At 52.4% G+C, this 26,302-nt stretch overlaps 1 protein-coding gene across 1 annotated transcript in view; it reads left to right on the top strand.

Moving 5' to 3' along the window:
• LOC142708469 (gastrula zinc finger protein XlCGF66.1-like) overlaps positions 1 to 26,048 on the top strand; it is a gene marked incomplete at its 3' end in the record, with an annotated part of 65,510 nt that extends 39,462 nt beyond the window's left edge. The window contains exons 2-6 of the mRNA XM_075848395.1: positions 23,283 to 23,437; positions 25,290 to 25,469; positions 25,554 to 25,677; positions 25,799 to 25,896; positions 25,997 to 26,048. Of these exons, the coding sequence (XP_075704510.1) occupies positions 23,315 to 23,437; positions 25,290 to 25,469; positions 25,554 to 25,677; positions 25,799 to 25,896; positions 25,997 to 26,048 (577 nt within the window). The remainder of the gene's footprint in view (positions 1 to 23,282; positions 23,438 to 25,289; positions 25,470 to 25,553; positions 25,678 to 25,798; positions 25,897 to 25,996) is intronic.
• Positions 26,049 to 26,302: the final 254 nt, after the last annotated feature.

Genomic DNA, 26,302 nt, shown 5'->3' with positions numbered 1-26,302 from the left:
TGACATGTTATATGTGAGGAGAGAGGCTGGCGGTGACATAACACGTGTTATATGGGAGGAGAGAGGCTGCCGGTGACGTGTTATATGTGAGGAGAGAGGCTGCCGGTGACGTGTTATATGGGAGGAGAGAGGCTGCCGGTGACATGTTATATGTGAGGAGAGAGGCTGGCGGTGACATAACACGTGTTATATGGGAGGAGAGAGGCTGCCGGTGACGTGTTATATGTGAGGAGAGAGGCTGCCGGTGACTTGTTATATGTGAGGAGAGAGGCTGCCGGTGACGTGTTATATGTGAGGAGAGAGGCTGCCGGTGACGTGTTATATGTGAGGAGAGAGGCTGCCGGTGACGTGTTATATGTGAGGAGAGAGGCTGCCGGTGACGTGTTATATGTGAAGAGAGAGGCTGCCGGTGACGTGTTATATGTGAGGAGAGAGGCTGCCGGTGACGTGTTATATGTGAGGAGAGAGGCTGCCGGTGACGTGTTATATGTGAGGAGAGAGGCTGCCGGTGACATGAAACGTGTTATATGTGATGAGAGAGGCTGCCGGTGACGTGTTATATGTGAGGAGAGAGGCTGCCGGTGACATGTTATATGTGAGGAGAGAGGCTGCCGGTGACGTGTTATATGTGAGGAGAGAGGCTGCCGGTGACATGAAACGTGTTATATGTGAGGAGAGAGGCTGCCGGTGACATGTTATATGTGAGGAGAGAGGCTGCCGGTGACATGTTATATGTGAGGAGAGAGGCTGCCGGTGACATGACACGTGTTATATGTGAGGAGAGAGGCTCCCGGTTACATGTGAGGAGAGAGGCTGCCGGTGACGTGTTATATGTGAGGAGAGAGGCTGCCTGTGACATGTTCTATGTGAGGAGAGAGGCTACTGGTGACATGTTATATGTGAGGAGAGAGGCTGCCGGTGACATGAGGAGAGAGGCTGCCGGTGACGTGTTATATGTGAGGAGAGAGGCTGCCGGTGACATGTTATATGTGAGGAGAGAGGCTGCCGGTGACTTGTTATATGTGAGGAGAGAGGCTGCCGGTGACGTGTTATATGTGAGGAGAGAGGCTGCCGGTGACGTGACACGTGTTATATGTGATGAGAGAGGCTGCCGGTGACATGACACGTGTTATATGTGAGGAGAGAGGCTGCCGGTGACGTGTTATATGTGAGGAGAGAGGCTGCCGGTGAGATGTTATATGTGAGGAGAGAGGCTGCCGGTGACGTGTTATATGTGAGGAGAGAGGCTGCCGGTGACGTGTTATATGTGAGGAGAGAGGCTGCCGGTGACGTGTTATATGTGAGGAGAGAGGCGCCTGGTGACGTGTTATATGTGAGGAGAGAGGCTGCCGGTGACGTGTTATATGTGAGGAGAGAGGCTGCCGGTGACGTGTTATATGTGAGGAGAGAGGCTGCCGGTGACGTGTTATATGTGAGGAGAGAGGCTGCCGGTGACATGTGAGGAGAGAGGCTGCCGGTGACATGTGAGGAGAGAGGCTGCCGGTGACGTGTTATATGTGAGTAGAGAGGCTGCCGGTGACGTGTTATATGTGAGGAGAGAGGCTGCCGGTGACGTGTTATATGTGAGGAGAGAGGCTGCCGGTGACGTGTTATATGTGAGGAGAGAGGCTGCCGGTGACGTGTTATATGTGAGGAGAGAGGCTGCCGGTGACGTGTTATATATGAGGAGAGAGGTTGCCGGTGACGTGTTATATGTGAGGAGAGAGGCTGCCGGTGACATGACACGTGTTATATGTGAGGAGAGAGGCTGCCGGTGACATGACACGTGTTATATGTGAGGAGAGAGGCTGCCAGTGAAGTATTATATGTGATGAGAGAGGCTGCCGGTGAGATGTTATATGTGAGGAGAGAGGCTGCCGGTGACGTGTTATATGTGAGGAGAGAGGCTGCCGGTGAGATGTTATATGTGAGGAGAGAGGCTGCCGGTGACGTGTTATATGTGAAGAGAGAGGCTGCCGGTGACGTGTTATATGTGAGGAGAGAGGCTGCCGGTGACGTGTTATATGTGAGGAGAGAGGCTGCCGGTGACGTGTTATATGTGAGGAGAGAGGCTGCCGGTGACGTGTTATATGTGAGGAGAGAGGCGCCTGGTGACGTGTTATATGTGAGGAGAGAGGCTGCCGGTGACGTGTTATATGTGAGGAGAGAGGCTGCCGGTGACGTGTTATATGTGAGGAGAGAGGCTGCCGGTGACGTGTTATATGTGAGGAGAGAGGCTGCCGGTGACGTGTTATATGTGAGGAGAGAGGCTGCCGGTGACGTGTTATATGTGAGGAGAGAGGCTGCCGGTGACGTGTTATATGTGAGGAGAGAGGCTGCCGGTGACGTGTTATATGTGAGGAGAGAGGCTGCCGGTGACGTGTTATATCTGAGGAGAGAGGCTGCCGGTGACATGTTATATGTGAGGAGAGAGGCTGCCGGTTATATGTGAGGAGAGAGGTTGCCGGTTATATGTGAGGAGAGAGGCTGCCGGTGACGTGTTATATGTGAGGAGAGAGGCTGCCAGTGACGTGTTATATGTGAGGAGAGAGGCTGCCGGTGACATCACACGTGTTATATGTGAGGAGAGAGGCTGACGGTGACATCACACGTGTAATATGTGAGGAGAGAGGCTGCCTTTGACGTGTTATATGTGAGGAGAGAGGCTGCCGGTGATGTGTTATATGTGAGGAGAGAGGCTGCCGGTGACGTGTTATATGTGAGGAGAGAGGCTGCCGGTGACACGTGTTATATGTGAGGAGAGAGGCTGCCTGTGACGTGTTATATGTGAGGAGAGAGGCTGCCGGTGACGTGTTATATGTGAGGAGAGAGGTTGCCGGTGACGTGTTATATGTGAGGAGAGAGGCTGCCGGTGACATGACACGTGTTATATGTGAGGAGAGAGGCTGCCGGTGACATGACACGTGTTATATGTGAGGAGAGCGGCTGCCGGTGACGTGTTATATGTGAGGAGAGAGGCTGCCGGTGACGTGTTATATCTGAGGAGAGAGGCTGCCGGTGACATGTTATATGTGAGGAGAGAGGCTGCCGGTTATATGTGAGGAGAGAGGCTTCCGGTTATATGTGAGGAGAGAGGCTGCCGGTGACGTGTTATATGTGAGGAGAGAGGCTGCCAGTGACGTGTTATATGTGAGGAGAGAGGCTGCCGGTGACATCACACGTGTTATATGTGAGGAGAGAGGCTGACGGTGACATCACACGTGTAATATGTGAGGAGAGGCTGCCTTTGACGTGTTATATGTGAGGAGAGAGGCTGCCGGTGATGTGTTATATGTGAGGAGAGAGGCTGCCGGTGACGTGTTATATGTGAGGAGAGAGGCTGCCGGTGACACGTGTTATATGTGAGGAGAGAGGCTGCCTGTGACATGTTATATGTGAGGAGAGGGGCTGCCGGTGACGTGTTATATGTGAGGAGAGAGGCTGCCGGTGACATGACTAGTGTTATATGTAAGGAGAGAGGCTGCCGGTGACGTGTTATATGTGAGGAGAGAGGCTGCCGGTGACGTGTTATATGTGAGGAGAGAGGCTGCCGGTGACGTGTTATATGTGAGGAGAGAGGCTGCCGGTGACGTGTTATATGTGAGGAGAGAGGCTGCTGGTGACGTGTTATATGTGAGGAGAGAGGCTGCCGGTGACGTGTTATATGTGAGGAGAGAGGCTGCCGGTGACGTGTTATATGTGAGGATAGAGGCTGCCGGTGACGTGTTATATGTGAGGAGAGAGGCTGCCGGTGACGTGTTATATGTGCGGATAGAGGCTGCCGGTGACGTGTTATATGTGAGGAGAGAGGCTGCCGGTGACGTGTTATATGTGAGGAGAGAGGCTGCCGGTGACATGACACGTGTTATATGTGAGGAGAGAGGCTGCCGGTGACATGACACGTGTTATATGTGAGGAGAGAGGCTGCCGGTGACGTGTTATATGTGAGGAGAGAGGCTGCCGGTGACGTGTAATATGTGAGGAGAGAGGCTGCCTTTGACGTGTTCTATGTGAGGAGAGAGGCTGCCGGTGACATGTTATATGTGAGGAGAGAGGCTGCCGGTGACATGTTATATGTGAGGAGAGAGGCTGCCGGTGACATGACATGTGTTAAATGTGAGGAGAGAGACTGCCGGTGACATGACACGTGTTATATGTGAGGAGAGAGGCTGCCGGTGACTTGTTATATGTGAGGAGAGAGGCTGCCGGTGACGTGTTATATGTGAGGAGAGAGGCTGCCGGTGACGTGTTATATGTGAGGAGAGATGCTGCCGGTGACGTGTTATATGTGAGGAGAGAGGCTGCCGGTGACGTGTTATATGTGAGGAGAGAGGCTGCCGATGACGCGTGTTATATGTGAGGAGAGAGGCTGCCGGTGACATGACACGTGTTATATGTGAGGAGAGAGGCTGCCGGTGACATGTTATATGTGAGGAGAGAGGCTGCCGGTGACGTGTTATATGTGAGGAGAGAGGCTGCCGGTGACGTGTTATATGTGAGGAGAGAGGTTGCCGGTGACGTGTTATATGTGAGGAGAGAGGCTGCCGGTGACGTGTTATATGTGAGGAGAGAGGCTGCCGGTGACATGTTATATGTGAGGAGAGAGGCTGCCGGTGACGTGTTATATGTGAGGAGAGAGGCTGCCGGTGACGTGTTATATATGAGGAGAGAGGTTGCCGGTGACGTGTTATATGTGAGGAGAGAGGCTGCCGGTGACATGACACGTGTTATATGTGAGGAGAGCGGCTGCCGGTGACGTGTTATATGTGAGGAGAGAGGCTGCCGGTGACGTGTTATATCTGAGGAGAGAGGCTGCCGGTGACATGTTATATGTGAGGAGAGAGGCTGCCGGTTATATGTGAGGAGAGAGGCTGCCGGTTATATGTGAGGAGAGAGGCTGCCGGTGACGTGTTATATGTGAGGAGAGAGGCTGCCAGTGACGTGTTATATGTGAGGAGAGAGGCTGCCGGTGACATCACACGTGTTATATGTGAGGAGAGAGGCTGACGGTGACATCACACGTGTAATATGTGAGGAGAGAGGCTGCCTTTGACGTGTTATATGTGAGGAGAGAGGCTGCCGGTGATGTGTTATATGTGAGGAGAGAGGCTGCCGGTGACATGACTAGTGTTATATGTAAGGAGAGAGGCTGCCGGTGACGTGTTATATGTGAGGAGAGAGGCTGCCGGTGACGTGTTATATGTGAGGAGAGAGGCTGCCGGTGACGTGTAATATGTGAGGAGAGAGGCTGCCGGTGACGTGTAATATGTGAGGAGAGAGGCTGCCGGTGACGTGTTATATGTGAGGAGAGAGGCTGCCGGTGACGTGTTATATGTGAGGAGAGAGGCTGCCGGTGACGTGTTATATGTGAGGAGAGAGGCTGCCGGTGACGTGTAATATGTGAGGAGAGAGGCTGCCTTTGACGTGTTATATGTGAGGAGAGAGACTGCCGGTGACATGACACGTGTTATATGTGAGGAGAGAGGCTGCCGGTGACGTGTTATATGTGAGGAGAGAGGCTGCCGGTGACGTGTTATATGTGAGGAGAGAGGCTGCCGGTGACGTGTTATATGTGAGGAGAGAGGCTGCCGATGACGCGTGTTATATGTGAGGAGAGAGGCTGCCGGTGACATGACACGTGTTATATGTGAGGAGAGAGGCTGCCGGTGACGTGTTATATGTGAGGAGAGAGGCTGCCGGTGACGTGTTATATGTGAGGAGAGAGGCTGCCGGTAATATGTGAGGAGAGAGGCTGCCGGTTATATGTGAGAAGAGAGGCTGCCGGTGACATGACACGTGTTATATGTGAGGAGAGAGGCTGCCGGTGACATGACACGTGTTATATGTGAGGAGAGAGGCTGCCAGTGACGTATTATATGTGATGAGAGAGTCTGCCGGTGACGTGTTATATGTGAGGAGAGAGGCTGCCAGTGACCTGTTATATGTGAGGAGAGAGGCTGCCGGTGACGTATTATATGTGATGAGAGAGGCTGCCGGTGAAGTGTTATATGTGAGGAGAGAGGCTGCCGGTGACATGACACGTGTTATATGTGAGGAGAGAGGCTGCCGGTGACGTGTTATATGTGAGGAGAGAGGCTGCCGGTGAGATGTTATATGTGAGGAGAGAGGCTGCCGGTGACGTGTTATATGTGAGGAGAGAGGCTGCCGGTGACGTGTTATATGTGAAGAGAGAGGCTGCCGGTGACATGTTATATGTGAGGAGAGAGGCTGCCGGTGACGTGTTATATGTGAGGAGAGAGGCTGCCGGTGACGTGTTATATGTGAGGAGAGAGGCGCCTGGTGACGTGTTATATGTGAGGAGAGAGGCTGCCGGTGACGTGTTATATGTGAGGAGAGAGGCTGCCGGTGACGTGTTATATGTGAGGAGAGAGGCTGCCGGTGACGTGTTATATGTGAGGAGAGAGGCTGCCGGTGACATGTGAGGAGAGAGGCTGCCGGTGACATGTGAGGAGAGAGGCTGCCGGTGACGTGTTATATGTGAGGAGAGAGGCTGCCGGTGACGTGTTATATGTGAGGAGAGAGGCTGCCGGTGACGTGTTATATGTGAGGAGAGAGGCTGCCGGTGACGTGTTATATGTGAGGAGAGAGGCTGCCGGTGACGTGTTATATGTGAGGAGAGAGGCTGCCGGTGACGTGTTATATGTGAGGAGAGAGGCTGCCGGTGACGTGTTATATGTGAGGAGAGAGGCTGCCGGTGACGTGTTATATGTGAGGAGAGAGGCTTCCGGTTATATGTGAGAAGAGAGGCTGCCGGTTATATGTGAGGAGAGAGGCTGCCGGTGACGTGTTATATGTGAGGAGAGAGGCTGCCGGTGACGTGTTATATGTGAGGAGAGAGGCTGCCGGTGACGTGTTATATGTGAGGAGAGAGGCTGCCGGTGACGTGTTATATGTGAGGAGAGAGGCTGCCGGTGACGTGTTATATGTGAGGAGAGAGGTTGCCGGTGACATGACACGTGTTATATGTGAGGAGAGAGGCTGCCGGTGACATGACACGTGTTATATGTGAGGAGAGCGGCTGCCGGTGACGTGTTATATGTGAGGAGAGAGGCTGCCGGTGACGTGTTATATCTGAGGAGAGAGGCTGCCGGTGACATGTTATATGTGAGGAGAGAGGCTGCCGGTTATATGTGAGGAGAGAGGCTGCCGGTTATATGTGAGGAGAGAGGCTGCCGGTGACGTGTTATATGTGAGGAGAGAGGCTGCCAGTGACGTGTTATATGTGAGGAGAGAGGCTGCCGGTGACATCACACGTGTTATATGTGAGGAGAGAGGCTGACGGTGACATCACACGTGTAATATGTGAGGAGAGAGGCTGCCTTTGACGTGTTATATGTGAGGAGAGAGGCTGCCGGTGATGTGTTATATGTGAGGAGAGAGGCTGCCGGTGACGTGTTATATGTGAGGAGAGAGGCTGCCGGTGACACGTGTTATATGTGAGGAGAGAGGCTGCCTGTGACATGTTATATGTGAGGAGAGGGGCTGCCGGTGACGTGTTATATGTGAGGAGAGAGGCTGCCGGTGACATGTTATATGTGAGGAGAGAGGCTGCCGGTGACGTGTTATATGTGAGGAGAGAGGCTGCCGGTGATGTGTTATATGTGAGGAGAGAGGTTGCCGGTGACGTGTTATATGTGAGGAGAGAGGCTGCCGGTGACATGACACGTGTTATATGTGAGGAGAGAGGCTGCCGGTGACATGACACGTGTTATATGTGAGGAGAGCGGCTGCCGGTGACGTGTTATATGTGAGGAGAGAGGCTGCCGGTGACGTGTTATATCTGAGGAGAGAGGCTGCCGGTGACATGTTATATGTGAGGAGAGAGGCTGCCGGTTATATGTGAGGAGAGAGGCTGCCGGTTATATGTGAGGAGAGAGGCTGCCGATGACGTGTTATATGTGAGGAGAGAGGCTGCCGGTGACATCACACGTGTAATATGTGAGGAGAGAGGCTGCCTTTGACGTGTTATATGTGAGGAGAGAGGCTGCCGGTGATGTGTTATATGTGAGGAGAGAGGCTGCCGGTGACGTGTTATATGTGAGGAGAGAGGCTGCCGGTGACACGTGTTACATGTGAGGAGAGAGGCTGCCTGTGACATGTTATATGTGAGGAGAGAGGCTGCCGGTGACGTGTTATATGTGAGGAGAGAGGCTGCCGGTGACGTGTTATATGTGAGGAGAGAGGCTGCCGGTTACATGACACGTGTTATATGTGAGGAGCGAGGCTGCCGGTGACATGTTATATGTGAGGAGAGAGGCTGCCGGTGACGTGTTATATGTGAGGAGAGAGGCTGCCGGTTATATGTGAGGAGAGAGGCTGCCGGTGACGTGTTATATGTGAGGAGAGAGGCTGCCGGTTATATGTGAGGAGAGAGGCTACCGGTGACATGTTATATGTGAGGAGAGAGGCTGCCGGTTATATGTGAGGAGAGAGGCTGCCGGTTATATGTGAGGAGAGAGGCTGCCGGTTATATGTGAGGAGAGAGGCTGCCGGTGACGTGTTATATGTGAGGAGAGAGGCTGCCGGTTACATGACACGTGTTATATGTGAGGAGCGAGGCTGCCGGTGACATGTTATATGTGAGGAGAGAGGCTGCCGGTGACGTGTTATATGTGAGGAGAGAGGCTGCCGGTTATATGTGAGGAGAGAGGCTGCCGGTGACGTGTTATATGTGAGGAGAGAGGCTGCCGGTTATATGTGAGGAGAGAGGCTACCGGTGACATGTTATATGTGAGGAGAGAGGCTGCCGGTTATATGTGAGGAGAGAGGCTGCCGGTTATATGTGAGGAGAGAGGCTGCCGGTTATATGTGAGGAGAGAGGCTGCCGGTGACGTGTTATATGTGAGGAGAGAGGCTGCCGGTTACATGACACGTGTTATATGTGAGGAGCGAGGCTGCCGGTGACATGTTATATGTGAGGAGAGAGGCTGCCGGTGACGTGTTATATGTGAGGAGAGAGGCTGCCGGTTATATGTGAGGAGAGAGGCTGCCGGTGACGTGTTATATGTGAGGAGAGAGGCTGCCGGTTATATGTGAGGAGAGAGGCTACCGGTGACATGTTATATGTGAGGAGAGAGGCTGCCGGTGACGTGTTATATGTGAGGAGAGAGGCTGCCGGTGACGTGTTATATGTGAGGAGAGAGGCTGCCGGTTATATGTGAGGAGAGAGGCTGCCGGTTATATGTGAGGAGAGAGGCTGCCGGTGACGTGTTATATGTGAGGAGAGAGGCTGCCGGTGACATGTTATATGTGAGGAGAGAGGCTGCCGGTGACGTGTTATATGTGAGGAGTGAGGCTGCCGGTGACGTGTTATATGTGAGGAGAGAGGCTGCCGGTGACATGTTATATGTGAGGAGAGAGGCTGCCGGTTACATGACACGTGTTATATGTGAGGAGCGAGGCTGCCGGTGACATGCTACATGTTATATGTGAGGAGAGAGGCTGCCGGTGACGTGTTATATGTGAGGAGAGAGGCTGCCGGTGACGTGTTATATGTGAGGAGAGAGGCTGCCGGTGACGTGTTATATGTGAGGAGAGAGGCTGACGGTGACATGTTATATGTGAGGAGAGAGGCTGCCGGTGACATGACACGTGTTATATGTGAGGAGAGAGGCTGCCGGTGACATGTTATATTTGAGGAGAGAGGCTGCCGGTGACGTGTTATATGTGAGGAGAGAGGCTGCCGGTTATATGTGAGGAGAGAGGCTGCTGGTTATATGTGAGGAGAGAGGCTGCCGGTGACGTGTTATATGTGAGGAGAGAGGCTGCCGGTGACGTGTTATATGTGAGGAGAGAGGCTGCCGGTGACGTGTTATATGTGAGGAGAGAGGCTGCCGGTTATATGTGAGGAGAGAGGCTGCCGGTGACGCGTTATATGTGAGGAGAGAGGCTGCCGGTGACATGTTATATGTGAGGAGAGAGGCTGCCGGTGACATGTTATATGTGAGGAGAGAGGCTGCCGGTGACATGTTATATGTGAGGAGAGAGGCTGCCGGTGACATGTTATATTTGAGGAGAGAGGCTGCCGGTGACATGTTATATGTGAGGAGAGAGGCCGCCGGTAACGTGTTGTTTGAGGAGAGAGGCTGCCGGTGACGTGTTATATGTGAGGAGAGAGGCTGCTGGTGACGTGTTATATGTGAGGAGAGAGGCTGCCGGTGACGTGTTATATGTGAGGAGAGAGGCTGCCGGTTACGTGTTATATGTGAGGAGAGAGGCTGCCGGTGACATGTTATATGTGAGGAGAGAGGCTGCCGGTGACGTGTTATATGTGAGGAGAGAGGCTGCCGGTGACATGTTATATGTGAGGAGAGAGGCTGCCGGTGACATGTTATATGTGAGGAGAGAGGCTGCCGGTGACGTGTTATATGTGAGGAGAGAGGCTGCCGGTGACATGTTATATGTGAGGAGAGAGGCTGCTGGTGACATGACAGGTGTTATATGTGAGGAGAGAGGCTGCGGGTGACGTGTTCTATGTGAGGAGAGAGGCTGCCGGTGACATGTTATATGTGAGGAGAGAGGCTGCGGGTGACGTGTTCTATGTGAGGAGAGAGGCTGCGGGTGACGTGTTCTATGTGAGGAGAGAGGCTGCCGGTGACATGTTATATGTGAGGAGAGAGGCTGCCGGTGACATGTTATATGTGAGGAGAGAGGCTGCCGGTGACGTGTTATATGTGAGGAGAGAGGCTGCCGGTGACTTGTTATATGTGAGGAGAGAGGCTGCCGGTGACGTGTTATATGTGAGGAGAGATGCTGCCGGTGACGTGTTATATGTGAGGAGAGAGGCTGCCGGTGACGTGTTATATGTGAGGAGAGAGGCTGCCGGTGACATGTTATATGTGAGGAGAGAGGCTGCCGGTGACATGACATGTGTTATATGTGAGGAGAGAGACTGCCGGTGACATGACATGTGTTATATGTGAGGAGAGAGGCTGCCGGTGACGTGTTATATGTGAGGAGAGAGGCTGCCGGTGACGTGTTATATGTGAGGAGAGAGGCTGCCGGTGACATGTTATATGTGAGGAGAGAGGCTGCCGGTTACATGACACGTGTTATATGTGAGGAGCGAGGCTGCCGGTGACATGCTACATGTTATATGTGAGGAGAGAGGCTGCCGGTGACGTGTTATATGTGAGGAGAGAGGCTGCCTGTGACGTGTTATATGTGAGGAGAGAGGCTGCCGGTGACGTGTTATATTTGAGGAGAGAGGCTGCCGGTGACGTGTTATATGTGAGGAGAGAGGCTGCCGGTGACGTGTTATATGTGAGGAGAGTGGCTGCCGGTGACGTGTTATATGTGAGGAGAGAGGCTGCCGGTGACTTGTTATATGTGAGGAGAGAGGCTGCCGGTGACACGTGTTATATGTGAGGAGAGAGGCTGCCGGTGACACGTGTTATATGTGAGGAGAGAGGCTGCCGGTGACGTGTTATATGTGAGGAGAGAGGCTGCCGGTTACATGACACGTGTTATATGTGAGGAGCGAGGCTGCCGGTGACATGTTATATGTGAGGAGAGAGGCTGCCGGTGACACGTGCTATGTGTGAGGAGAGAGGCTGCCGGTGACACGTGTTATATGTGAGGAGAGAGGCTGCCGGTGACGTGTTATATGTGAGGAGAGAGGCTGCCGGTTACATGACACGTGTTATATGTGAGGAGCGAGGCTGCCGGTGACATGTTATATGTGAGGAGAGAGGCTGCCGGTGACGTGTTATATGTGAGGAGAGAGGCTGCCGGTTATATGTGAGGAGAGAGGCTGCTGGTGACGTGTTATATGTGAGGAGAGAGGCTGCCGGTGACGTGTTATATGTGAGGAGAGAGGCTGCCGGTTATATGTGAGGAGAGAGGCTACCGGTGACGTGTTATATGTGAAGAGAGAGGCTACCGGTGACGTGTTATATGTGAGGAGAGAGGCTGCCGGTTATATGTGAGGAGAGAGGCTGCCGGTTATATGTGAGGAGAGAGGCTGCCGGTTATATGTGAGGAGAGAGGCTGCCGGTTATATGTGAGGAGAGAGGCTGCCGGTGACGTGTTATATGTGAGGAGAGAGGCTGCCGGTGACATGTTATATGTGAGGAGAGAGGCTGCCGGTGACGTGTTATATGTGAGGAGTGAGGCTGCCGGTGACGTGTTATATGTGAGGAGAGAGGCTGCCGGTGACATGTTATATGTGAGGAGAGAGGCTGCCGGTTACATGACACGTGTTATATGTGAGGAGCGAGGCTGCCGGTGACATGCTACATGTTATATGTGAGGAGAGAGGCTGCCGGTGACGTGTTATATGTGAGGAGAGAGGCTGCCGGTGACGTGTTATATGTGAGGAGAGAGGCTGCCGGTGACGTGTTATATGTGAGGAGAGAGGCTGCCGGTGACGTGTTATATGTGAGGAGAGAGGCTGACGGTGACATGTTATATGTGAGGAGAGAGGCTGCCGGTGACATGACACGTGTTATATGTGAGGAGAGAGGCTGCCGGTGACATGTTATATTTGAGGAGAGAGGCTGCCGGTGACGTGTTATATGTGAGGAGAGAGGCTGCCGGTTATATGTGAGGAGAGAGGCTGCTGGTTATATGTGAGGAGAGAGGCTGCCGGTGACGTGTTATATGTGAGGAGAGAGGCTGCCGGTGACGTGTTATATGTGAGGAGAGAGGCTGCCGGTGACGTGTTATATGTGAGGAGAGAGGCTGCCGGTGACATGTTATATGTGAGGAGAGAGGCTGCCGGTTATATGTGAGGAGAGAGGCTGCCGGTGACGTGTTATATGTGAGGAGAGAGGCTGCCGGTGACATGTTATATGTGAGGAGAGAGGCTGCCGGTGACATGTTATATGTGAGGAGAGAGGCTGCCGGTGACGTGTTATATGTGAGGAGAGAGGCTGCCGGTTACGTGTTATATGTGAGGAGAGAGGCTGCCGGTGACATGTTATATGTGAGGAGAGAGGCTGCCGGTGACGTGTTATATGTGAGGAGAGAGGCTGCCGGTGACATGTTATATGTGAGGAGAGAGGCTGCTGGTGACATGACAGGTGTTATATGTGAGGAGAGAGGCTGCGGGTGACGTGTTATATGTGAGGAGAGAGGCTGCCGGTGACATGTTATATGTGAGGAGAGGGGCTGTCGGTGACATGTTATATGTGAGGAGAGAGGCTGCCGGTGTCCTGTTATATGTGAGGAGAGAGGCCGCCGGTGACGTGTTGTTGGAGGAGAGAGGCTGCCGGTGACGTGTTATATGTGAGGAGAGAGGCTGCTGGTGACGTGTTATATGTGAGGAGAGAGGCTGCCGGTGACGTGTTATATGTGAGGAGAGAGGCTGCCGGTGACGTGTTATATGTGAGGAGAGAGGCTGCCGGTGACGTGTTATATGTGAGGAGAGAGGCTGCCGGTGACGTGTTATATGTGAGGAGAGAGGCTGCCGGTGACGTGTTATATGTGAGGAGAGAGGCTGCCGGTGACGTGTTATATGTGAGGAGAGAGGCTGCCGGTGACATGACATGTGTTATATGTGAGGAGAGAGGCTGCCGGTGACGTGTTATATGTGAGGAGAGAGGCTGCCGGTGACATGACATGTGTTATATGTGAGGAGAGAGGCTGCCGGTGACATGACACGTGTTATATGTGAGGAGAGAGGCTGCCGGTGACATGACACGTGTTATATTTGAGGAGAGAGGCTGCCGGTGACATGACACGTGTTATATGTGAGGAGAGAGGCTGCCGGTGACGTGTTATATGTGAGGAGAGAGGCTGCCCGTGACATGACACGTGTTATATGTGAGGAGAGAGGCTGCCGGTGACGTGACACGTGTTATATGTGAGGAGAGAGGCTGCCGGTGACATGACACGTGTTATATGTGAGGAGAGAGGCTGCCGGTGACGACGCGTGTTATATGTGAGGAGAGAGGCTGCCGGTGACGTGTTATATGTGAGGAGAGAGGCTGCCGGTGACGTGTTATATGTGAGGAGAGAGGCTGCCCGTGACATGACACGTGTTATATGTGAGGAGAGAGGCTGCCGGTGACGTGTTATATGTGAGGAGAGAGGCTGCCGGTGACATGACACGTGTTATATGTGAGGAGAGAGGCTGCCGGTGACATGTTATATGTGAGGAGAGAGGCTGCCGGTGACATGTTATATGTGAGGAGAGAGGCTGCCGGTGACATGACATGTGTTATATGTGAGGAGAGAGGCTGCCGGTGACGTGTTATATGTGAGGAGAGAGGCTGCCGGTGACGTGTTATATGTGAGGAGAGAGGCTGCCGGTGACATGACATGTGTTATATGTGAGGAGAGAGGCTGCCGGTGACGTGTTATATGTGAGGAGAGAGGCTGCCGGTGACGTGTTATATGTGAGGAGAGATGCTGCCGGTGACGTGTTATATGTGAGGAGAGAGGCTGCCGGTGACGTCTTATATGTGAGGAGAGAGGCTGCCGGTGACGTGTTATATGTGAGGAGAGAGGCTGCCGGTGACGTGTTATATGTGAGGAGAGAGGCTTCCGGTGACGTGTTATATGTGAGGATAGAGGCTGCCGGTGACGTGTTATATGTGAGGAGAGAGGCTGCCGGTGACGTGTTATATGTGAGGAGAGAGGCTGCCGGTGACATGACACGTGTTAAATGTGAGGAGAGAGGCTGCCGGTTATATGTGAGGAGAGAGGCTGCCGGTGACGTGTTATATGTGAGGAGAGAGGCTGCCGGTGACGTGTTATATGTGAGGAGAGAGGCTGCCGGTTACATGACACGTGTTATATGTGAGGAGAGAGGCTGCCGGTGACACGTGTTATATGTGAGGAGAGAGGCTGCCTGTGACGTGTTATATGTGAGGAGAGAGGCTGCCGGTGACGTGTTATATGTGAGGAGAGAGGCTGCCGGTGACGTGTTATATGTGAGGAGAGGGGCTGCCGGTGAGGTGTTATATGTGAGGATAGAGGCTGCCGGTGACGTGTTATATGTGAGGAGAGAGGCTGCCGGTGACATGACACGTGTTATATGTGAGGAGAGAGGCTGCCGGTGACGTGTTATATGTGAGGAGAGAGGCTGCCGGTGACGTGTTATATGTGAGGAGAGAGGCTGCCGGTGACACGTGTTATATGTGAGGAGAGAGGCTGCCTGTAACATGTTATATGTGAGGAGAGAGGCTGCCGGTGACGTGTTATATGTGAGGATAGAGGCTGCCGGTGACGTGTTATATGTGAGGATTGAGGCTGCCGGTGACGTGTTATATGTGAGGAGAGAGGCTGCCGGTGACATGACACGTGTTATATGTGAGGAGAGAGGCTGCCAGTGACGTGTTATATGTGAGGAGAGAGGCTGCCGGTGACGTGTTATATGTGAGGAGAGAGGCTGCCGGTGACGTGTTATAAGTGAGGATAGAGGCTGCCCGTGACGTGTTATATGTGAGGATTGAGGCTGCCGGTGACGTGTTATATGTGAGGAGAGAGGCTGCCGGTGACATGACACGTGTTATATGTGAGGAGAGAGGCTGCCGGTGACATGACACGTGTTATATGTGAGGAGAAAGGCTGCCGGTGACGTGTTATATGTGAGGAGAGAGGCTGCCGGTGACATGACACGTGTTATATGTGAGGAGAGAGGCTGCCGGTGACATCACACGTGTTATATGTCAGGAGAGAGGCTGCCAGTGACATGTTATATGTGAGGAGAGAGGCTGCCGGTGACATGTTATATGTGAGGAGAGAGGCTGCCGGTGACATGACGTGTTATATGTGAGGAGAGAGGCTGCCGGTGACATGACATGTATTATATGTGAGGAGAGAGGCTGCCGGTGACATGTTATATGTGAGGAGAGAGGCTGCCGGTGACATGACATGTGTTATATGTGAGGAGAGAGGCTGCCGGTGACGTGTTATATGTGAGGAGAGAGGCTGCCGGTGACATGTTATATGTGAGGAGAGAGGCTGCCAGTGACATCACACGTGTTATATGTGAGGAGAGAGGCTGCCGGTGACGTGTTATAAGTGAGGAGAGAGGCTGCCGGTGACGTGTTGTATGTGAGGAGAGAGGCTGCCGGTGACATGTTATATGTGAGGAGAGAGGCTGCCGGTGACATGACATGTGTTATATGTGAGGAGAGAGGCTGCCGGTGACATGACATGTGTTATATGTGAGGAGAGAGACTGCCGGTGACATGACATGTGTTATATGTGAGGAGAGAGGCTGCCGGTGACATGACATGTGTTATATGTGAGGAGAGAGGCTGCCGGTGACATGACATGTGTTATATGTGAGGAGAGAGGCTGCCGGTGACATGACATGTGTTATATGTGAGGAGAGAGGCTGCCGGTGACGTGTTATATGTGAGGAGAGAGGCTGCCGGTGACGTGTTATATGTGAGGAGAGATGCTGCCGGTGACGTGTTATATGTGAGGAGAGAGGCTGCCGGTGACGTGTTATATGTGAGGAGAGAGGCTGCCGGTGACATGTTATATGTGAGGAGAGAGGCTGCCGGTGACGTGTTATATGTGAGGAGAGAGGCTGCCGGTGACGTGTTATATGTGAGGAGAGAGGCTGCCGGTGACATGTTATATGTGAGGAGAGAGGCTACCGGTGACGTGTTATATGTGAGGAGAGAGGCTGCCGGTTACATGACACGTGTTATATGTGAGGAGCGAGGCTGCCGGTGACATGCTACATGTTATATGTGAGGAGAGAGGCTGCCGGTGACATGTTCTATGTGAGGAGAGAGGCTGCCGGTGACGTGTTATATGTGAGGAGAGAGGCTGCCTGTGACGTGTTATATGTGAGGAGAGAGGCTGCCGGTGACGTGTTATATTTGAGGAGAGAGGCTGCCGGTGACGTGTTATATGTGAGGAGAGAGGCTGCCGGTGACGTGTTATATGTGAGGAGAGTGGCTGCCGGTGACTTGTTATATGTGAGGAGAGAGGCTGCCGGTGACATGACACGTGCTATGTGTGAGGAGAGAGGCTGCCGGTGACACGTGTTATATGTGACTAGAGAGGCTGCCGGTGACGTGTTATATGTGAGGAGAGAGGCTGCCGGTTACATAACACGTGTTCTATGTGAGGAGTGAGGCTGCCGGTGACATGTTATATGTGAGGAGAGAGGCTGCCGGTGACGTGTTATATGTGAGGAGAGAGGCTGCCGGTTATATGTGAGGAGAGAGGCTGCCGGTGACGTGTTATATGTGAGGAGAGAGGCTGCCGGTGACGTGTTGTATGTGAGGAGAGAGGCTGCCGGTGACATGTTATATGTGAGGAGAGAGGCTGCCGGTGACATGACATGTGTTATATGTGAGGAGAGAGGCTGCCGGTGACGTGTTATAAGTGAGGAGAGAGGCTGCCGGTGACGTGTTGTATGTGAGGAGAGAGGCTGCCGGTGACATGTTATATGTGAGGAGAGAGGCTGCCGGTGACATGACATGTGTTATATGTGAGGAGAGGCTGCCGGTGACGTGTTATATGTGAGGAGAGAGGCTGCCGGTGACGTGTTATATGTGAGGAGAGAGGCTGCCGGTGACGTGTTATATGTGAGGAGAGAGGCTGCCGGTTATATGTGAGGAGAGAGGCTGCCGGTTATATGTGAGGAGAGAGGCTGCCGGTGACGTGTTATATGTGAGGAGAGAGGCTGCCGGTGACATGTTATATGTGAGGAGAGAGGCTGCCGGTGACGTGTTATATGTGAGGAGAGAGGCTGCCGGTTACATGACACGTGTTATATGTGAGGAGCGAGGCTGCCGGTGACATGCTACATGTTATATGTGAGGAGAGAGGCTGCCGGTGACGTGTTATATGTGAGGAGAGAGGCTGCCGGTGACGTGTTATATGTGAGGAGAGAGGCTGCCGGTGACGTGTTATATGTGAGGAGAGAGGCTGACGGTGACATGTTATATGTGAGGAGAGAGGCTGCCGGTGACATGACACGTGTTATATGTGAGGAGAGAGGCTGCCGGTGACATGTTATATTTGAGGAGAGAGGCTGCCGGTGACGTGTTATATGTGAGGAGAGAGGCTGCCGGTTATATGTGAGGAGAGAGGCTGCTGGTTATATGTGAGGAGAGAGGCTGCCGGTGACGTGTTATATGTGAGGAGAGAGGCTGCCGGTGACGTGTTATATGTGAGGAGAGAGGCTGCCGGTGACGTGTTATATGTGAGGAGAGAGGTTGCCGGTGACGTGTTATATGTGAGGAGAGAGGCTGCCGGTGACATGTTATATGTGAGGAGAGAGGCTGCCGGTTATATGTGAGGAGAGAGGCTGCCGGTGACATGTTATATGTGAGGAGAGAGGCTGCCGGTGACATGTTATATGTGAGGAGAGAGGCTGCCGGTGACATGTTATATTTGAGGAGAGAGGCTGCCGGTGACATGTTATATGTGAGGAGAGAGGCCGCCGGTGACGTGTTGTTTGAGGAGAGAGGCTGCCGGTGACGTGTTATATGTGAGGAGAGAGGCTGCTGGTGACGTGTTATATGTGAGGAGAGAGGCTGCCGGTGACATGTTATATGTGAGGAGAGAGGCTGCTGGTGACGTGTTATATGTGAGGAGAGAGGCTGCCGGTGACGTGTTATATGTGAGGAGAGAGGCTGCCGGTTACGTGTTATATGTGAGGAGAGAGGCTGCCGGTGACATGTTATATGTGAGGAGAGAGGCTGCTGGTTACGTGTTATATGTGAGGAGAGAGGCTGCCGGTGACGTGTTATATGTGAGGAGAGAGGCTGCCGGTGACATGTTATATGTGAGGAGAGAGGCTGCCGGTGACATGTTATATGTGAGGAGAGAGGCTGCCGGTGACATGTTATATGTGAGGAGAGAGGCTGCCGGTGACGTGTTATATGTGAGGAGAGGGGCTGTCGGTGACGTGTTATATGTGAGGAGAGAGGCTGCCGGTGTCCTGTTATATGTGAGGAGAGAGGCCGCCGGTGACGTGTTGTTTGAGGAGAGAGGCTGCCGGTGACGTGTTATATGTGAGGAGAGAGGCTGCTTGTGACGTGTTATATGTGAGGAGAGAGGCTGCCGGTGACATGACACGTGTTATATGTGAGTAGAGGGGCTGCCGGTGACATGTTATATGTGAGGAGAGAGGCCCCCGGTGACGTGTTATATGTGAGGAGAGAGGCTGCCGGTGACGTGTTATATGTGAGGAGAGAGGCTGCCGGTGGGTGACGTGTTATATGTGAGGAGAGAGGCTGCCGGTGACATGTTATATGTGAGGAGAGAGGCTGCCGGTGACGTGTTATATGTGAGGAGAGAGGCTGCCGGTGACGTGTTATATGTGAGGAGAGAGGCTGCCGGTGACATGACACGTGTTATATGTGAGGAGAGAGGCTGCCGGTGACATGTTTTATGTGAGGAGAGAGGCTGCCGGTGACATGTTATATGTGAGGAGAGAGGCTGCCGGTGACGTGTTATATGTGAGGAGATAGGCTGCCGGTGACGTGTTATATGTGAGGAGAGAGGCTGCCGGTGACGTGTTATATGTGAGGAGAGAGGCTGCCGGTTATATGTGAGGAGAGAGGCTGTCGGTTATATGTGAGGAGAGAGGCTGCCGGTTATATGTGAGGAGAGAGGCTGCCGGTTATATGTGAGGAGAGAGGCTGCCGGTTATATGTGAGGAGAGAGGCTGTCGGTTATATGTGAGGAGATAGGCTGCCGGTGACATGTTATATGTGAGGAGAGAGGCTGCCGGTGACATGTTTTATGTGAGGAGAGAGGCTGCCGGTGACATGTTATATGTGAGGAGAGAGGCTGCTGGTGACGTGTTATATGTGAGGAGAGAGGCTGCCGGTGACGTGTTATATGTGAGGAGAGAGGCTGCCGGTTACGTGTTATATGTGAGGAGAGAGGCTGCCGGTTACGTGTTATATGTGAGGAGAGAGGCTGCCGGTGACGTGTTATATGTGAGGAGAGAGGCTGCCGGTGACGTGTTATATGTGAGGAGAGAGGCTGCCGGTGACATGTTATATGTGAGGAGAGAGGCTGCTGGTGACATAACAGGTGTTATATGTGAGGAGAGAGGCTGCGGGTGACGTGTTATATGTGAGGAGATAGGCTGCCGGTGACATGTTATATTTGACGAGAGAGGCTGCCGGTGACGTGTTATATGTGAGGAGAGAGGCTGCCGGTTATATGTGAGGAGAGAGGCTGCCGGTGACGTGTTATATGTGAGGAGAGAGGCTGCCGGTGACGTGTTATATTTGAGGAGAGAGGCTGCCGGTGACGTGTTATATGTGAGGCGAGAGGCTGCCGGTGACGTGTTATATGTGAGGAGAGAGGCTGCCGGTGACGTGTTATATGTGAGGAGAGAGGCTGCCGGTGACGTGTTATATGTGAGGAGAGAGGCTGCCGGTTATATGTGAGGAGAGAGGCTGCTGGTTATATGTGAGGAGAGAGGCTGCCGGTGACGTGTTATATGTGAGGAGAGAGGCTGCCGGTGACATGTTATATGTGAGGACAGAGGTTGCCGGTAATATGTGAGGAGAGAGGCTGCCTGTTCTATGTGAGGAGAGAGGCTGCCGGTGACGTGTTATATGTGAGGAGAGAGGCTGCCGGTGACTTGTTATATGTGAGGAGAGAGGCTGACGGTGACACGTGTTATATGTGAGGAGAGAGGCTGCCGGTGACGTGTTATATGTGAGGAGAGAGGCTGCCGGTGACGTGTTATATGTGAGGAGAGAGGCTGCCGGTGACATGTTATATTTGACGAGAGAGGCTGCCGGTGACGTGTTATATGTGAGGAGAGAGGCTGCTGGTTATATGTGAGGAGAGAGGCTGCCGGTGACGTGTTATATGTGAGGAGAGAGGCTGCCGGTGACGTGTTATATGTGAGGAGAGAGGCTGCCGGTGACGTGTTATATGTGAGGAGAGAGGTTGCCGGTGACGTGTTATATGTGAGGAGAGAGGCTGCCGGTGACATGTTATATGTGAGGAGAGAGGCTGCCGGTTATATGTGAGGAGAGAGGCTGCCGGTGACGTGTTATATGTGAGGAGAGAGGCTGCCGGTGACATGTTATATGTGAGGAGAGAGGCTGCCGGTTATATGTGAGGAGAGAGGCTGCCGGTGACATGTTATATGTGAGGAGAGAGGCTGCCGGTGACATGTTATATGTGAGGAGAGAGGCTGCCGGTGACATGTTATATGTGAGGAGAGAGGCTGCCGGTGACATGTTATATGTGAGGAGAGAGGCTGCTGGTGACATGACAGGTGTTATATGTGAGGAGAGAGGCTGCCGGTGACATGTTATATTTGAGGAGAGAGGCTGCCGGTGACGTGTTATATGTGAGGAGAGAGGCTACCGGTGACGTGTTATATGTGAGGAGAGAGGCTGCCGGTGACATGTTATATGTGAGGAGAGAGGCTGCCGGTGACATGTTTTATGTGAGGAGAGAGGCTGCCGGTGACATGACACGTGTTATATGTGAGAAGAGAGGCTGCTGGTGACATGACAGGTGTTATATGTGAGGAGAGAGGCTGCCGGTGACGTGTTATATGTGAGGAGAGAGGCTGCCGGTGACGTGTTATATGTGAGGAGAGAGGCTGCCGGTGACGTGTTATATGTGAGGAGAGAGGCTGCCGGTAACATTTTATATGTGAGGAGAGAGGCTGCCGGTGACGTGTTAGATGTGAGGAGAGAGGCTGCCGGTGACGAGTTATATGTGAGGAGAGAGGCTGCCGGTGACATGTTATATGTGAGGAGAGAGTCTGCCGGTGACATGTTATATGTGAGGAGAGAGGCTGCCGGTGACATGTTATATGTGAGGAGAGAGGCTGCCGGTGACGTGTTATATGTGAGGAGAGAGGCTGCCGGTGACGTGTTATATGTGAGGAGAGAGGCTGCCGGTGACATGCTCTATGTGAGGAGGGAGGCTGCCGGTGACGTGTTATATGTGAGGAGAGAGGCTGCCGGTGACGTGTTATATGTGAATAAGAGAGGCTGCCGGTGACGTGTTATATGTGAGGAGAGAGGCTGCCGGTGACGTGTTATATGTGAAGAGAGAGGCTGCCGGTGACGTGTTATATGTGAGGAGAGAGGCTGCCGGTGACGTTATATGTGAGGAGGGAGGCTGCCGGTGACATGACACGTGTAATATGTGAGGAGAGAGGCTGCCGGTGACGTGTTACATGTGAGGAGAGAGAGGCTGCCGGTGACATGACACATGTGAGGAGAGAGAGGCTGCCGGTGACATGACACATGTTATATGTGAGGAGAGAGGCTGCCGGTGACGTATTATATGTGAGGAGAGAGGCTGCCGGTGACGTGTTACATGTGAGGGAAGAGGCTGCCGGTGACATGTTGTTATAGTTGTTATATGTGAGGAGAGAGGCTGCCGGTGACGTGTTATATGTGAGGAGAGAGGCTGCCGGTGACATGTTATATGTGAGGAGAGAGGCTGCCGGTGACGTGTTATATGTGAGGAGAGAGGCTGCCGGTGACGTGTTATATGTGAGGAGGGAGGCTGCCGGTGACATGACACGTGTAATATGTGAGGAGAGAGGCTGCCGGTGACATGTTACATGTGAGGAGAGAGGCTGCCGGTGACGTGTTACATGTGAGGAAAGAGGCTGCCGGTGACATGTTGTTATATGTGAGGAGAGAGGCTGCCGGTGACATGATACGTGTTATATGTGAGGAGAGAGGCTGCCGGTGACATGACACGTGTTATATGTGAGAAGTCCTAGAGACCAGAATAGGAGGTTGAGGTTTTGGAGATTTTGTTAGTTTTAGGACATTGGCAGAATGTAGAGCACGGGTAGTAGACCGAGAAATAAGGAGGTTCCGCACTGTATGGAGCCTTGTTGGTGTAATATTGTATTTTAAAATGAATGGGCACAGAATAGAGGCGTTGATGTAGTGACTGGCACAGGGTAGAGGCGTTGGTGCAGTGACTGGCACAGGATAGAGGCGTTGGTGTAGCAGTGCAGTGTAGTTTCTGGTACAGGGTAGCGCCACAATACCTCCTGGTATCGGCCATGTGTCCGGTCTTCATTGTCTGCTCTGCCGTTTCTGCAACTTTCATAGAAGTAATTAATCGCGCACGTCCATGGCCTCGGCTCCGTATATACTCCGCCTCGATATGGAGGGCACATCATCAGGTTGATCGGATGAGGTGTGTCCCTGAGGTGTGACCTGCATGTATCAGACATTTGATATATTCGGTGTATAATTATCGGTGCCGGTCATGCGCCTTTATTCCATGTGGTGGAGGCTCGGAGAACCGGTTTCTCTCAATAAGTGATGTTCTGTATTTCACACATGATGTCGTCTCCTGTATTATTCTCTCCTCTTCTCATAAAGACGCCTGCAGTACTACAACCTCCAGAGGATCCATGTTCTCATCCAGAACGTTCTTTGTCCTGAATGACCCACCAATGATGGACAAGGACAGCAATGAGGTGACCACAAGAATATTAAACTTCACCCTGGAGATCATCTACCTGCTGAGCGGAGAGGTAAACGTTTCTATATTTCTATGTTCTTTATTGTATTATGTAACAAGTCACACATAAGAGGAAGAAGCCTGAGTCCTGTATACCATCTACGAGACCTTCCAATTAACGGGAAGAAGTGGTCAGCCAGCAATATGGTCAGTTATGTGTAAGGGTATGTTCACACGGCCTATTTACGGACGTAAATCGGGCGTTTTTGCCCCGAATTACGCCCGAAAATAGCGCCTCAATAGCGCTGACAAACATCTGCCCATTGAAAGCAATGGGCAGACGTTTGTCTGTTCACACGAGGCGTATATTTACGCGCCGCTGTCAAAAGACGGCGCGTAAATAGACGCCCGCGTCAAAGAAGTGACCTGTCACTTCTTTGGCCGTAATTGGAGCCGCTATTCATTGACTCCAATGAATAGCAGCGCTAATTACGGCCGTAATTGACGCGGCGTTCAAGCGCCTGCACATGTCGGTATGGCTGAAATTACGGGGATGTTTTCAGGCTGAAACATCCCCGTAATTTCAGCCGTTACGGACCCCCGCCGTGTGAACATACCCTAATAGTTATGTAGAGTAATGAGAATAGTAAGTAGTCCCGTTGTAACCAGGAGGAGAAGGAGCACAGGAACCAGGAGGAGAAGGAGCACAGGAACCAGGAGGAGAAGGAGCACAGGAACCAGGAGGAGAAGGAGCACAGGAACCAGGAGGAGAAGGAGCACAGGAACCAGGAGGAGAAGGAGCACAGGAACCAGGAGGAGAAGGAGCACAGGAACCAGGAGGAGAAGGAGCACAGGAACCAGGAGGAGAAGGCGCACAGGAACCAGGAGGAGAAGGCGCACAGGAACCAGGAGGAGAAGGCGCACGGGAACCAGGAGGAGAAGGCGCACGGGAACCAGGAGGAGAAGGCGCACGGGAACCAGGAGGAGAAGGCGCACGGGAACCAGGAGGAGAAGGCGCACAGGAACCAGGAGGAGAAGGCGCACAGGAACCAGGAGGAGAAGGCGCACAGGAACCAGGAGGAGAAGGCGCACAGGAACCAGGAGGAGAAGGCGCACAGGAACCAGGAGGAGAAGGCGCACAGGAACCAGGAGGAGAAGGCGCACAGGAACCAGGAGGAGAAGGCGCACAGGAACCAGGAGGAGAAGGCGCACAGGAACCAGGAGGATCACATGGCCGGAGTCTGTCCTGGAGATGAGTATTTCTACCACTAGTCTGACCTCCATATAGAAACATAGAAGATGACGGCAGGAGAATCACATGGCCGGAGTCTATCCTGGAGACGAGGATTTCTACCACTAGTCTGACCTCTATATAGACACATAGAAGATGACGGCAGGGGGAGAATCACATGACCGGAGTCTGTCCTGGAGATGAGGATTTCTACCACTAGTCTGACCTCTATATAGATACATAGAAGATGATGGCAGCAGGAGGAGAATCACATGGCCGGAGTCTGTCCTGGAGATGAGGATTTCTACCACTAGTCTGACCTCTATATAGAAACATAGAAGATGACGGCAGGAGGAGAATCACATGGCCGGAGTCTGTCCTGGGGTTGAGGATTTCTACCACTAGTCTGACCTCTATATAGAAACATAGAAGATGACGGCAGGAACCAGGAGACAGCTATATCTGTAATTTAGAGCTGGGGGTGGTGGGGGGGGGGGGGTATTCGGTGCAGGGTCCTGGACACTTGCGATCACGGCTCTGGAGGAATTACAATGGGTTTTATTCGGTCACTGAACCTTTAAGACCATCCCCTCTGGTGTCTTTACACTTCTATACTTGTCTTTATATAACGGTCAGATGTTTTAAGGAGTGATATTTGCTGGCAGACCCTTAAAGTGTCTCTCTCCATACACAGGACTACACAATAGTGAAGAAGACATCGGGGGACTGTGTGGCCCCCAGCAGTCATGAGTCAGGAGGATGGAGCCGGAGCCCCATCATAGAGCCCGCTCCTCACTCCCGGATACATGAGAGGAACAATAAGCAGAAGATCCTAGAACTTCTCCACAAGATGGCGGAGCTTCTGACTGGAGAGGTGACGCTGCTGGGAATGCTGGGAAATTATACCGTAGGATCACTGGAGGAGTCTGGGTAATGACTGTATCATTGTGTGTGTCAGGTTCCTATAAGGTGTCAGGACGTCGCTGTCTATTTCTCCATGGAGGAGTGGGAGTATGTAGAAGAACACAAGGATCTGTACGAGGAGGTCATGATGGAGGACTACCAGCCCCTCACATCACTCGGTAAGAGGAGACCTTCTTTGATTATGGTAGAAAGACCCAGTTTGAGGATCACCCAGATTCACCCATCATCTAATCACCATATATAAACAATGTATTCAGTCACTGTGTTTATTTCCTATAGATTGGTTCAGTCCGAGAAATCTACTAGAGAGATGTCCCAGTCCTCTATATCCCCAGGATTGTCCTGCGGAAAAGCGAAATGTCCCCCTGGATTATCAGGTAGGTCCCTGCGAGTGGGTCATGTCTTCTAGGGGTCTGTGACGTAGGATAATCTAGGGTTGTTTTATCTTTTTCCTGATGTCTTGTGGGATCTTTTCAGGAAAGATCTGGTGGAATGACAAGTGGACCCCAGAAACCCCCATCAGTGAATGGTAAGAGCCTCTCATACGTCTTGTTACATAGGTTGAGAAAAGACCCCGGTCCATCAGGTTCAACCTTCTCAATAAATTACCCGTCATTCTTGATTAACTATAACCCTCAATGCCATTCGTCAGTAAATAATCATCTCCCCTTTTTGTAAATGCGGACATTGTATCTGCCATCACTACCTCTTGGGGTCGGGCACTCCATAGCTTGGCCACTGTAACTGTAAAGAACCCTTTCCTATATTGATGTCGGACACGTC

The sequence above is a fragment of the Rhinoderma darwinii genome, unplaced genomic scaffold (genome assembly GCF_050947455.1).
Source record: "Rhinoderma darwinii isolate aRhiDar2 unplaced genomic scaffold, aRhiDar2.hap1 Scaffold_3947, whole genome shotgun sequence".
In the NCBI taxonomy this organism is placed as follows: domain Eukaryota; kingdom Metazoa; phylum Chordata; class Amphibia; order Anura; family Rhinodermatidae; genus Rhinoderma; species Rhinoderma darwinii.
Note: the sequence above shows the minus strand (reverse complement) of the source record. Positions and strands in the feature narration are given on the sequence as shown.